The sequence below is a fragment of the Manis pentadactyla genome, chromosome 13, assembly GCF_030020395.1.
Source record: "Manis pentadactyla isolate mManPen7 chromosome 13, mManPen7.hap1, whole genome shotgun sequence".
Classification (NCBI taxonomy): domain Eukaryota; kingdom Metazoa; phylum Chordata; class Mammalia; order Pholidota; family Manidae; genus Manis; species Manis pentadactyla.
Window position 1 is genome coordinate 94,522,246 of NC_080031.1, and position 14,653 is coordinate 94,536,898.

The following is a 14,653-nucleotide window of genomic DNA, read 5'->3' on the forward strand; positions in this document are numbered from 1 at the left end:
TTAGATTTGGAGTCATTTTTTATTAGATTTTTATCATTTGTTGCACAGATTTAACAGTATTATTAGGAATAAAATTAAATTTCAAAAAGTATTAAAGACCCTACTACTCTGAATCAGAACATTAATTAGAATGTTTGGACTAATTTCCTTAAATACAAATTTTTCAAGCACTAAAAAATTTTAATCACACTGTACATGATTTAAAGAACTTTATATTTTCCATAAGTTTTCAAAAATCTCATATTTCTTAGATAAATAATTTTTAAAATATAATATTTCAAGTGAGCAACTTAAAAAATTTTTAAGTTTATTTATATACAAAATATACCATAACACTGAGATACATCATTTCACATAACCTAACAAACAGAATAAAATTAACAGTATTGAAAGATTACTTATCTGGAACATGATGGACATTTTACACAGCACTTCTTAAATCATGGAAGTATACTATTTATTCTAAGGCACAAACAGGAATTAGCTACAGTCTAACTGAAGGAGCATGTTGTCTGAAGAAGAAACAAATAAGTTATCACTTTACTGTTTCTGGAGTAATTGATGACAAATGACATGAACAATGAGTTTCCCAAAGGCACAGGAAAGATTTTTAAATGTTCTCAGAAAGGTATTTTACCTAACCCTGACCTCTCTTCCCCACTGTTTTAACCTATGAGCTATGATTTTAGGCTGCTGGTATTACTTAAGAAACTTTTTATTGCAAAATCTACATTAAAAGATAAAATTTCAGTTATTTCACAATGAATGCCAACTTCCTTGGTTATTCTGAATATCACATTTTGGTATGCCGTTATAAATATTCTAAATTTCAAACCACCACTGTGAATCCAGAGTAGCTGCCTCAAAATTTTAAATGTAATCAAAGAAAACACAGCATCCAAACCATACATAACCATCTCCATAACCCAAAATAATCCTAACATTCACCACAACAAACCATGGCCCACATCTCATTCATGAGTATCACAATTAGAACAGAAATTAATTAAAAAAAAAAAAACAAGAGCACAAGACTATTCCATAAAATCAAAAGGAGGAAATCTAAGGTATTGATAGAGCACACTTTTATTCTGTAACTGACTTGTCATTTTAATATTTGAAAACAGTGAGAAAGCTGCTCTAATGCCCAGGAGAGAACTTGGAAGGAGATCGTAAATGTTTCTTTAAACTTTTACATTCCTTACTATTAAGACAAAGTGTTCAAGTTCAATTATAATTTCATAGTAAATAGCTTCCACAGTAATAATGTTAAAAGCTCTAAAGGTGTGACTTACATCCAAAGGTTGGGAAGGTATTTTCAGCTTGGTGAGATGTGCTTTGCTACTGGGCTTCAGTTCAGTCATGCTATTGCCATGGGATTGGCTGCTGTAGTGCTCAGAGGACAGCTTTGGTTCCATGGACTCCTGTCCGTCCATGGGCCGCACATAGGCAGTGGGTTTCTGTAACATTGAACTCGACTTTGACATCAGTGAAGGTGGGAAAGATTGATTTGAGTGCTGCCCACTTGAAAAAGGTACACGGGAAGGAGAATCCCAGTTTGCATCAGGGTCCCGAGGTGATTTGGAACGCTGATGTTCCTTGCTATGGTGATCATTCCCATGAGACCTGGAATGACTAGAGCTTAAAGAAGAAACAGCCTGGGATTTCCCAGGGCTGGAAGAGCGTGATTTGGAGTGTTCTGATCCATGCTGGCCTTTTTTCCGGCTACTGCTTCCACTACTGCTGTATGAGTCACGGTCATGCCTCTGGCCACTACTATTAGCGCCACCACTCCCACCTGTACTGGTCCGCTGGCTACTGTGTCCACTCTGTAAGCTCGAGGACCGTTTCTGAGACTGAGAAGTGCTGGGTGCTGGTCCTACTGGAGTCCATTTACTACTCTGATGAGAGCTCCCATGTCTCTGTTCAAAGAAATTTGGGTTGGATTTTTCATCTGCTGTCGGTGGTACTGTAGGCTTAGGAATTGCCACAAGCTTTGGTATAGATCTGTCTCCTATGAAATCCTTCATCTCATCGTAGTTTCCCAGCATACTCTGAATACGACTTGATAGCTTATCTTCTTTGCTAGTCTACAAAAAAATTCAAAATAAAATTAAACAGTTTAGCCTAACTGGAAATAAAAGACGCTTCTTCTAAACTGACTTCCCAAACCTCAAATGGAATAGGGCTTTTCAAAGGGAGGGCTCATCTTCTACCTTAAGGTTAATACATCAAAGCAAACTCCAAACACATAATTTTTATGAAGAAAAAAATGCACTGAGAGTGAGTAACATCATGCTAAAACAAAATATTTTTAGGAGAAATATGTAAATAGATTTCAGGAGGGGAAAAATCCCAATTTCACCAATAAATAGCCTGGAACAGTAGCAAAAATCTTTTGAAGAGCAAGAAAAGTAATCTGCCTTTATGTAATTAAGTTTCAAGTCAGCAGATTAGTCAACACTCATTATTTTGGCAGAAAACATTATACTCCTTGTAACTCAATGTTATAGTTAAAAGCAGAAACAAAAGTCAAACAGCTGTACCCAACTGACTTTTTTGTTTTATTACTGTTACTCATTAAGGTAGTAAAAGTCAATAACAAATTAAGCAACAAATTAAGTGTGGGTAATTCAATGGCTATTAATTCTGACCAACAAATGCTCCAACTTTTGAAGTCAGCGATACATGCCTTAAATTTCAGTAATTACTCTTGGATAGTAAGAAGATTCAAGGTGCCTACAAGCTTTAAGACTCTCTCACATTCATATACATATAAGATAGTAAGTCTACCGATTACACTTTAAAGGGAATCAAGATTGAAGCGCCATTATTCTGAGGTTAGCATAAATCAATAATGACTTTGGATTATTTGAAAAGCAGTCTGATTAAACAAGAAGTAAATGTACAGCAATTTATAAACAACATCAAGATCAGAAGTTAAATCCAATCATTACAACGTAATTACAAAATAAATGGTAGTATGATTTGAAGATTCTGGACCAGGCTCCTGTTTTTTCAAAATGCGTTTACTCCCTAATCCCATACCCCAGGCGGCTTTGTGTTATACTCATATAAATGATGTCAGCTGAACTGTCTATAACTGGGAAATCCTTAAAAGCTCTTAAAAAATGGCTTATAGATCTCATAGTTTCTACAAACACCAAATATTGTAAGGGTAAACCTAGGGTATTCTGTTACATTTATATCTCATCAGAAAATAGTCTAACACTCTCAGTCTCATACTATAAACCAACAATGGTCAATACTGCTGCAATATACATAATATGTAACTATTATACACGATATAAACCTTTAAATTTTAAGAATATTTCAAATGAAATCCAGAACCATATACAGTATTAAAGAGACATTTGTGGCCCCTACAGCGACACTAGAGTCATTAGAAGTAGTACCATTCAGTGATTTATGTAATCCCAAATCAAGTAAAATCATAGTTCTAAAAATAGCAATTGGTTTAACTTAACAAATATATTTTAATCTAAATCTGATACTAATTAAGTATTAAATATATTAGAAAATCAGAGTATTGAGTACAGAAGAGAAAAAGAACCAGATTTGACGCTGAAGGCACATTTTTTCAAACATACTAATAATCACTGAAACTTAGTAAACTAAGTATGTTCATGGCAAGAAATAGGGGAAAACAAAAGAATCTACAACATATTTATCTCTGATCTATGTTATACTGAAAGAATCTAGATAACAGCAGGTGATGCATATCGATTCACAAAATTTTAACTTCATACAAGGCTAAGAAAGGTGAAATGGCTGCCCAGGGTTAGCGGCAGAGGCAGGAATATAGAGATGAATGATATAATCCAGTCCACATTTTCAAGAGTAAAGGATAACAACAGGGAGAGGGGTAGGGTTGGATGACAGGAGGGTGCTAATAATGCTCTATTTTTTTATTTAGGTCCTGATTATATGAAATTGTTCATATGAAAATTCTTTCAACTATAACATTTATTTTGTGTATGTTTCTGCATGTATTTATACTCCAATGAAACGTTTACCCCTAAAAATACATTCTATTTAGAGGAAAGGAAAAAACGTTAAATGGTATATATGGCAATGCTTTTCCAATATAAAAATTTGAGTTTAAACATTTTAAAAGCAAAGATGTCACATTATTAGGAAAAAACATTTAAAGAATTACAACTTACAACTTTGTATGGCTCAGCAAAGAGAGGAGAGCTAGGTGGGAAGGCGTCTTCGCCCTGCTGAATTTCCTGATTCCGCCTTTCCCGTTCTTTCATACGCAGCACATTCCGGTCTTCACGGTTCATGTTGCTATGAAGAGAAACATAATCTTTACATCACAAAAAGAAAGGAAAAATTAAATGTTCTGTACTAATTTCATCAGTTTAGTACATCAAGTGGAGATTCCCTTTAGACTTCCAAGTAATAACAAGCATTAGTGCTGAAGCTGGGTTTTGGGAATCGTTTTATCAACTAACACCAATATTATCTTCCACAACTATCCAGACAGAACACACTAGCCCAGAATATTAAGATCCATCCCACTGAAACACTTAACCGTATCAACTTTTAAAGTAGTCTGCTAGCTATAAGTCAGCTAAAACTTATATAGTCAGAAGGAGGACAGTACTTAAATCCAAATCCTTAATATTTTCTAATAAGCCTTTTATGGCTTCCTCTGGAAATCTAACTGTTCTTTGCTATTAGAGGCATACAACCCACGCCCACCTACCACCCCTTTCCCCCAGAGTCCAGTGCTTTTCTCTACTTTGCATCTACCTTATCTTGATTTCTTTTTGTCCCAAACACAGCTTCCTTGGTGTCCATCCTTATGGCAGATTGACCTCAGCTTTGCTGTTGTTCTAGATTCCCTAAAAAATGACATTTCTGCTCTAAATACATTAATATTTCAATTTATACCTCAATAAATGGCAAAACGGAGGCTTTCAGCAATAGAAAATAAAATTAACTTGGGTTAGTAACAGTAGTTCTAACTATTGAAAAAGAAAAAGTCTTTGGGGATGAAGGGTAAAATGAGGGTGTCATTTCTATCATCATGACAGTGTGTTGTATTTTCACTATGAAAAACCAAGGATAATAGTTTATTTACAGCAGCAGGGGTTTTGGTTAAATAGATAATAATGAAAAAGGCTGTCAAACCCTGGACATGGGATTACAAGGGACTCTGCAACACTCTTCCCTGAAGATAGATTAAACCATCTTTCTCGGGTTTAAAAAAAAAAAAAAGTCCTGCTGAAGGTAAAAGGGAAAAATCAAGTTATACTTGTATAGCATTTCTAACCTTATGATTCATAAATCAAATTAATCAGAAAATTAAAGTCAATCAAGATTGGGGGAAACAATAATCATAAAATTAAGAATGGAGAGCAAAACCAATAAAATCCTGAAGATTTTTGTAAGTAGTTAGAATAGTGCAAGTAATTCAAAGATAAAAATTCCTGATTTGCACAATTTAGTATCATGCAAATAAAGCAACACAGTATTTTAAAAAATATTCTAAATGTTCCAAATGTGCACTTGAGTCATTTCTTATTTGCATAGTGTTGTAACAAACTTAAGACAAAAATATAAGCTATTCTTAGGGAAATAGTTTATACTTTCTCTGGTCTAATATTTTTAGCACCATACAGAACCACACAAAAAAAATGTGGATCTTTCTTAAATACCCTAAAGACATCTATACTTTGGTATTCAGAGAATAAAACCAAAGAATATAGATTATCCTCCAGCACACATGAACCAACTAAAAATTGTACATTAGTAACAAACAAGGTTTAAATAGACCTCTACAGCTACAGTGCTGCAGCAAAGTTATTTTAAGTCTAATAGTCTAAGGGACGTGTTAACTACCCATTTCCTAAACTCAATTCCCGAGTGATCAGAAAACAAAAATGCCTTCTTTAAACTATGATATAATTTTATGTATTCCACAGCACAAAAATTATCATGCAATAAACACTTGTACATTTACTACAAAAATAGGTATGATTCCCACAAATAAATTCCCTCTAAAATCCAATAATAAAAAACTATTTTCTTAAATAATGGAAGTCATCCAACTGAGTGTTTCTTTTTTTAACATAATAGCCAAGAAGCTGAGAATTAAATCAACTGCTTGTAAGGACTAATATCCCAGTTGTAGCTCTTAATTCTTTTTCTGATTTGACTTACTTTCACATCTAATTTATCATTTCCACTTTTTCTATTGTTTTTTTGAGCATCAATATCTCTGCGTAAGATAAAATTAAGTTTCCCCCAAAGCAGTAATTCCAGTAATCTGAGTTACCCTAAAAATAACACAAAATTTAAATATAAGTCAATTTGAAGTAGTATATCTTTACTGTACAGGTACACCTATTTTTTTAAATTTTTTATTTTGATATCATTAATCTACATTTACATGAAGGACATTATGTTTACTAGGCTCCCCCCTTCACCAAGTTCCCCCCACATACCTGTTCACAGTCACTGTCCATCAACATAGTAAGATGCTGTAAAATCATTATTTGTCTTCTCTGTGCTGGACAGCACTCCCCGTGCACCCCCTACACTATACATGCTAATCGGAATGCCCCCTTTCTTTTTTTCCCACCCTTATCCCTCCCTTCTCACCCGTCCTCCCCAGTCCCTTTCCCTTTGGAAACTATTAGTCCATTCTTGGGTTCTGTGATTCTGCTGCTGTTTTGTTCCTTCAGTTTTCTTTTGTTCTTATACTCCACATATGAGTGAAATCATTTGGTACTTGTCTTTCTCCACCTGGCTCATTTCACTGAGCATAATACCCTCTAGCTCCATCCATGTTGTTGCGAATGGTAGGATCTGTTTTTTTCTGATGGCTGCGTAATATTCCATTGTGTATATGTACCACGTCTTCTTTATCCATTCATCTACTGATGGACATTTAGGTTGCTTCCATATTTTGGCTATTGTAAATAGTGCAGCGATAAACATAGGGGTGCAGCTGTCTTTTTCAAACTGGAATGCTGCATTCTTGGTGTAAATTCCTAGAAGTGGAATTCCTGGGTCAAATGGTATTTCTATTTTGAGCATTTTGAGGAACCTCCATACTGCTTTCTACAATGGCTGAACTAATTTACATTAACACCAGCAGTGTAGGAGGGTTCCCCTTTCTCCACAACCTCGCCAACATTTGTTGTTGTTTGTCTTTTGGATGGTAGCCATCCTTACTGGTGTGAGGTGATATCTCATTGTGGTTTTAATTTGCATTTCTCTGATGACAAGCGATGTGGAGCATCTTTTCATGTGTCTGCTGGCCATCTGAATTTCTTCTTTAGAGAACTGTCTATTCAGCTTCTCTGCCCATTTTTTAATTGGATTATTTGCTTTTTGCTTGTTGAGGCATGTGAGCTCTTTATATATTTTGGATGTCAACCCTTTATCGGATCTGTCATTTATGAATATATTCTCCTGTACTGTAGGATACCTTTTTGTACTATTGATGGTGTCCTTTGCTGTACAGAAGCTTTTCAGCTTGATAAAGTCCCATTTGTTCATTTTTGCATTTGTTTCCCTTGCCCAGGGAGATATGTTCAAGAACAGGTCACTCATGTTTATGTCTAAGAGATTTTTGCCTATGTTTTTTTCTAAGAGTTTTATGGTTTCGTGACTTACATTCAAGTCTTTGATCCATTTCGAGTTTACTTTTGTGTATGGGGTTAGACAGTGATCCAGTTTCATTCTCTTACATGTAGCTGTCCAGTTTTGCCAGCACCATCTGTTGAAGAGACTGTCATTTCCCCATTGTATGTCCATGGCCCCTTTACTGAATATTAGTTGACCATATATGTTTGGGTTAATTAATGTCTGGAGTCTCTAATCTGTTCCACTGGTCTGTGGCTCTGTTCTTGTGCCAGTCCCAAATTGTCTTCATTACTGTGGCTTTGTAGTAGAGCTTGAAGTTGGGGAGAGAGATCCCCCCCCACTTTATTCTTCCTTCTCAGGATTGCTTTAGCTATTCAGGGTCTTTGGTGTTTCCATATGAATTTTTGAACTATTTTTTCCAGTTCATTGAAGAATGCTGTTGGTAGTTTGATAGGGATTGCATCGAATCTGTATTGCTTTCGGCAGGATGGCCATTTTGATGATATTAATTCTTCCTAGCCAGGACCATGGGATGAGTTGCCACTTGTTAGTGTCATCTTTAATTTCTCTTAAAGAGTGTCTTGTAGTTTTCAGGGTATAGGTCTTTCACTTCCTTGGATAAGTTTATTCCTAGGTATTTTATTCTTTTTGATGCTATTGTGAATGGAATTGTTTTCCTGATTTCTCTATTAGTTTATTGTTAGTGTATAGGAAAGCCACAGATTTCTGTGTGTTAATTTTGTATCCTGCAACTTTGCTGAATTCCGATATTAGCTCTAGTAGTTTCAGAGTGGAGTCTTTAGGGTTTTTTATGTACAATATCATGTCATCTGCAAATAGTGACAGTTTAACTTCTTTACCAATCTGGATTCCTTGTATTTCTTTGTTTTGTCTAATTGCCGTGACTAGGACCTCCAGTACTATGTTGAATAACAGTGGGGATAGTGGGCATCCCTGCCTTGTTCCCAGTCGCAGAGGAAAAGCTTTCAGCTTCTCGCTGTTCAGTATGATGTTAGCTGTGGGTTTATCGTATATGGCCTTTATTATGTTGAGGTACTTGCCCTCTATTCCCATTTTGTTGAGAGTTTTTATCATGAATGGATGTTGAATTTTGTTGAATGCTTTTTCAGCATCTATGGAGATGATCATGTGGTTTTTGTCTTTCTTTTTGTTGATGTGTTGGATGATGTTGGTGGATTTTCGGATGTTGTACCATCCTTGCATCCCTGGGATGAATCCCACTTGGTCATGGTGTATGATCCTTTTGATGTATTTTTGAATTCGGTTTGCTACTATTTTGTAGAGTATTTTTGCATCTACGTTCATCAGGGATATTGGTCTATAGTTTTCTTTTTTGGTGGGGCCTTTGCCTGGTTTTGGTATTAGGGTGGTGTTGGCTTCAAAGAATGAGTTTGGGAGTATTCCCTCCTCTTCTATTTTTTGGAAAACTTTAAGGAGAATGGGTATTATGTCTTCTCTGAATGTCTGATAAAATTCTGAGGTAAATCCATTGGGCCCTGGGGTTTTGTTCTTTGGTAGTTTTTTGATTACCGCTTCAATTTTGTTGCTGGTAATTGGTCTGTTTAGATTTTCTGTTTCTTTCTGGGTCAGTCTTGGAAGGTTGTATTTTTCTAGGAAGTTGTCCATTTCTCCTAGGTTTCCCAGCTTGTTAGCATATAGGTTTTCATAGTATTATCTAATAATTCTTTGTATTTCTGTGGGGTCCGTCGTGATTTTTCCTCTCTCGTTTCTGATTCTGTTGATTTGTGTTGACTCTCTTTTCCTCTTAATAAGTCTGGCTAGAGGCTTATCTATTTTGTTTATTTTCTCAAAGAACCAGCTCTTGGTTTCATTGATTTTTTGCTATTGTTTTATTCTTCTCAATTTTATTTTTCTTCTCTGATCTTTATTATGTCCCTCCTTCTGATGACCTTAGACCTCATTTGTTCTTCTTTTTCCAATTTCGATAATTGTGACATTAGACCATTCATTTGGGATTGTTCTTCCTTCTTTAAATATGCCTGGATTGCTATATACTTTCCTCTTAAGACTGCTTTTGCTGTATCCCACAGTAGTTGGGGCTTTGTGTTGTTGTTGTCGTTTGTTTCCATATATTAATGGATCTCCATTTTGATTTGGTTATTGATCCATTGATCATTTAGGAGCTTGTTGTTAAGCCGCCATGTGTTTGTGAGCCTTTTTGCTTTCTTTGCACAGTTTATTTCTAGTTTTATGCCTTTGTGGTCTGAAAAGTTGGTTGGTAGGATTTCAATCTTTTGGAATTTACTGAGGCTCTTTTTGTGTCCTAGTATGTGGTCTATTCTGGAGAATGTTCCATGTGCACTTGAGAAGAATGTGTATCCTGTTGCTTTTGGATGTAGAGTTCTGTAGATGTCCATTAGGTCCATCTGTTCTAGTGTGTTGTTCAGTGCCTCTGTGTCCTTACTTATTTTCTGTCTGGTGGATCTGTCCTTTGGAGTAAGTGGTGTGTTGAAGTCTCCCAGAATGAATGCATTGCATTCTATTCCTCCTTTAATTCTGTTAGTATTTGTTTCACATATGTTGGTGCTCCTGTATTGGGTGCATATATATTTATAATGGTAATATCCTCTTGTTGGACTGAGCCCTTTATCATTATGTAATATCCTTCTTTATCTTTTGTTACTTTCTTTATTTTGAAGTCTATTTTGTCTGATACTAGTATTGCAACACCTGCTTTTTTCTCTCTGTTGTTTGCATGAAATATCTTTTTCCATCCTTTGACTTTAAGTCTGTGCATGTCTTTGGGTTTGAGGTGAGTCTCTTGTAAGCAGCATATGGATGGGTCTTGCTTTTTTATCCATTCTATTACTCTGTGTCTTTTGATTGGTGCATTCAGTCCATTTACATTTAGGGTGATTATTGAAAGGTATGTACTTATTGCCATTGCAGGCTTTAAGTTTGTGGTTACCAAAGGTTCAAGGTTAGCTTCTTTACTATCTTACTGTCTAACTTAATCCGTTTATTGATCTATTATAAACACGGTCTGATGATTCTTTATTTCTCTCCCTTCTTATTCCTCCTCCTCCCTTCTTCATATGTTGGGTGTTTTGTTGTGTGCTCTTTTTAGGAGTGCTCCCATCTAGAGCAGTCCCTGTAAGATGCCCTGTAGAGGTGGTTTGTGGGAGGCAAATTCCCTCAACTTTTGCTTGTCTGGGAATTGTTTGATCCCTCCTTCATATTTAAATAATAATCGTGCTGGATACAGTAATCTTGGTTCGAGGTCCTTCTGTTTCATTGCATTAAGTATATCATGCCATTCTCTTCTGGCCTGTAGGGTTTCTGTTGAGAAGTCTGATGTAGCCTGATGGGTTTTCCTTTGTAGGTGACCTTTTTTTCTCTCTGGCTGCCTTTAATATTTTTTCCCTGTCTTTGATCTTTGCCATTTTAATTATTATGTGTCTTGGTGTTGCCCTCCTTGGATCCCTTGTCATGGGAGTTCTGTGTACCTCTGTGGTCTGAGAGGTCATTTCTTCCCCTAGTTTGGGGAAGTTTTCGGCAATTATTTCCTCAAAGACATTTTCTATCCCTTTTTCTGTCTCTTCTCCTTCTGCTATTCCGATGATGCGTATATTATTCCTTTTTGATTGGTCACTCAGCTCTCTTAAAATTCTTTCATTCCTGGAGATCCTTTTATCTCTCTCTATGTCAGCTTCTCTGCGTTCCTGTTCTCTGTTTTCTAGTCCATTAATGGTCTCTTGCATCTCGTCCATTCTGTTTTGAAGTCCTTCCAGAGCTTCTTTTATTTCTGTATTCTCCCTCCTTAGTTCTTGCATATTTCTCTGCAAGTCCATCAGCATGGTTATGACTTTTGTTTTGAATTCTTTTTCAGGAAGACTGGTTAAATCTATCTCCCCAGGTTCCTTCTCAGGGGAAGATGTAGAAGATGTCGAAGCTGTCTGGGTTAGTCTTGTCTGGATCAAATTTTTTTGCCTTTTCATGTTGATAGGTGCAATGGTGAGATTGACTTTCTGTCAGCTGGGAGAGCCAAGGCTTTCCACTTGATCCTGGCCTTTCTTTACTGGGACAACTGCGACCCCTAGTGGCTCTTGTTCAGCAATTGCGTGTAGACTGGGTCTGTGTATCTTGCCCGGCCTGTATGGAGGAAGCTCCTTTGCTGTGGGCGTGGCCAGCCTCAGGCTGCTGCTCTGCTATGGCAGGGCCCCGGAGGGGTAATGGACGGGGGGCTGTTTGGCTGTTTACCTTCGTGAGGGGTCTCAGAGCTGTTGCCCCCGGGGGTTAGTGTGCCTGGAGTTCCCTGGAATTTCCAGCTGCTGGACTGTGACCCGGGATGCTTCCTTCCAGCTGTGGCGTCCCCGTCCCTTTAAGACTTTCAAAAAGCATTCGCTTTTCTTTGTCACAGGGGTGCCGGCTTCAGGATCCGCTCAAAGATCTTGCTGCCCTGTTTCCCTAGTTTCCAGCACCCCACGCATGCACTGTGTCTGTGCTCTGGTGCGGATGGCTAGAGCTGGGTGTTTAGCAATCCTGGGCTCCCTCTCCCTCCCCGCTCCAACTCCTCTCCTCCCACCGGGAGCTGGGGTCAGGGGCCTCGGATCCCGCCGGGCCGGGGCTTGTATCTTACCCCTTTCACCAGGCGCTGGGTTCTCGCAGGTGTGGATGTGGTCTGGCTGTTGTCCTGTGTCTTCTGGTCTCCCTTTTAGGATTAGTTATATTTGTTGTATTTTCAAAAATATATATGTTTTTGGGAGGAGATTCCCACTGTCCTACTCACACCGCCATCTTGGCTCCGCCTCAGAATGGCAAAACTATTTTATAGCATATCCCTTAGGATATTTGCAACTGTATACTGAAACAGGATTCAGTTAAAATTAGCAAAACAGTATCTGTGGGACTACTAGATAAAAAAGTTTTTTTAAAAAATTAGCAAGTAGAGAGTTCTCTTTCTAAAGTTTTTTATTACTTAAGGTAAATTGTGTTAAGTATCCATCAAGTATTTACATTAGGATGATGTATCACCATTATAAACAACATCCTATTGATAAAAAGAAACAAAGGATCTTCAACTTTACTTAAGGTTTGTTGCTGGTGGTAATTATACAGAAATTTCATTGCTGAGTAGTCAAGACTGAGCAAATGAATAAACACATTGATACTTTTGGGGAACTAGGGATCTTACTATGAGAAAAAAGAAGATACAAATATAGAGTGGAATAAGGAGAAAAAGAACCTTTAGGGATTAGGCATTAGTAGTAGTACTATAAACTCACGCTTATACAATTGACCCTTGAACAGTGCATGGGTTGGGGGGGCCAAACCCCACCACCACACAGTCGAAAATCCACATATAACTTCTGAACCCCCGCAAAGCCTTAACTGCCTGCTATTGACCAGAAGCCTTACAGGTAACATAATCAATTAACACATATTTTGTATGATATATGTATTATATACTGCATTCTTACAATAAAGTAAGCTACAGACAATGGTTTTTAAAACTGTTGCAAATCTCCAAAATTTTTTCCAATATATTTATTTATTGAAAAAAATCAGTGTGTAAGTGGACCCATGCAGTTTAAACTTGTGTTATTCAAGGGTCAATCATATAAATATATATACACACACACACACACATTTTATATCTATTTTACATATATTTATATAGTCTCTAGCTCTATCCACTGAAAGAGTGTAGGAGCAGTGAAACCCCAGTAGAAAGCAGAACCTTCAGCACCCAAATTTTGATTTCTAGTATCATTCCTCACTAAAATGGAACAGGACTTTCTGGAGAAATAGCTAATTCCAAAGGATCCAGCTGGAAAAATGACAAATTGACCCCAAAACATCTTGTAACTGCAAGGAAATGTTCAAAAACTGATGGAGACATACCAAAAAGACACAGGAACCAGCCTTTAGGGACTCTCATCACTTAGATTTAGAAATATGAGTATCAAAATGAAATATAATCAATTGAATAAAAAAAAGAATCCCTGAGTCCAGTGATAATAGCAAAGAAAAAAATAAAAAGAGAAATAAAATAGGGAGCAAATGTCCTTCTTTATACCCTTAATCAAATGACCAGACTTAATTTTCATCAATAATAGGACACCTGACATCATGTACCTTCGGATGTGAAGCACTGAAGACTTAATATCAACACCTAGGTTATCTTCCTGCTAAAAACATTTAACTCAACCTAATCATGAGTAAGCAGCAGACAAATAGAGAAATCGTATCACAAAACTGGCCTGGACTCTTCAAAAATGTCAGTATCATGAGATTCCCCCACCTCAAAAAAGTGGCTGGGGGACTACTTCTACATTCTTCTACATTCAAGGAGACACAACAAGTAAATGTAATGCATGATCCTTCATTTCCCAGATCCTGGATCTGGGAAGGAAAAAATGATTGTGAAGGACAATATTGAGAAACTTGGATAAATATGAATATGGATAGTATTTCTGATAATCAAATCAATGTTAAGTTCCTCAACAGTGATAATCATATTTGGTTACATAGGAGAATGTCCTTGATTCTTAGTACATGGCACACATGAGTGAAACACCATATCAGCAACTCTCAAATGGTTCCGCACCCATCAGAATACACACCTACACACCGAGTATGTACTGAATGGTGTGCGTGTGTGTGTGTGTGTGTGTGTGTGTGTGTGTAGGGAGGGACAGACAAGAAGAGGATGAGTAGCAGCAGCAGCAGTTTTGGTAAAATGTGGGAGGGGGGAGGGAGGGACAGACAGACAAGAGGAGGATGAGTAGCAGCAGCAGCAGTTACAAAAGGATGACATAATACATAATTCCTTCATAGGTTTGAAAATTTTCAATATAAAAGACGGAAGGCAATGTTTACATATTAGAACACTTTTGGGTGCTTTCCAGCATTTTTCAGCCTTGGGATTTATTACCAAACCGTCTCTTCCTTATTATGAAGTATTTCTCCCATGCCTATGGTGTACACCCTCCTACATCCAAATTCAAACTGATCATCGAATGCTCTTTAACTCCTCCTGTTT

General features: G+C 37.0%; 1 protein-coding gene across 4 annotated transcripts in view; it reads right to left on the reverse strand.

Moving 5' to 3' along the window:
• Nucleotides 1-14,653, reverse strand: part of AFF4 (ALF transcription elongation factor 4) — a 92,448-nt gene that overhangs the window by 56,236 nt on the left and 21,559 nt on the right. For 3 of the 4 annotated variants that reach the window (XM_057490863.1, XM_036907042.2, XM_057490862.1), the window contains exons 2-3: nucleotides 4,188-4,314; nucleotides 1,296-2,090 (exon numbers count right to left, since the gene is read on the reverse strand). In XM_057490863.1, the coding sequence (XP_057346846.1) occupies nucleotides 1,296-2,090; nucleotides 4,188-4,310 (918 nt within the window). In that variant the 5' untranslated portion in view covers nucleotides 4,311-4,314. Of the gene's footprint in view, nucleotides 1-1,295; nucleotides 2,091-4,187; nucleotides 4,315-4,782; nucleotides 4,875-14,653 lie in introns of all 4 variants that reach the window. The other variant, XM_057490861.1, reaches the window with a different exon arrangement.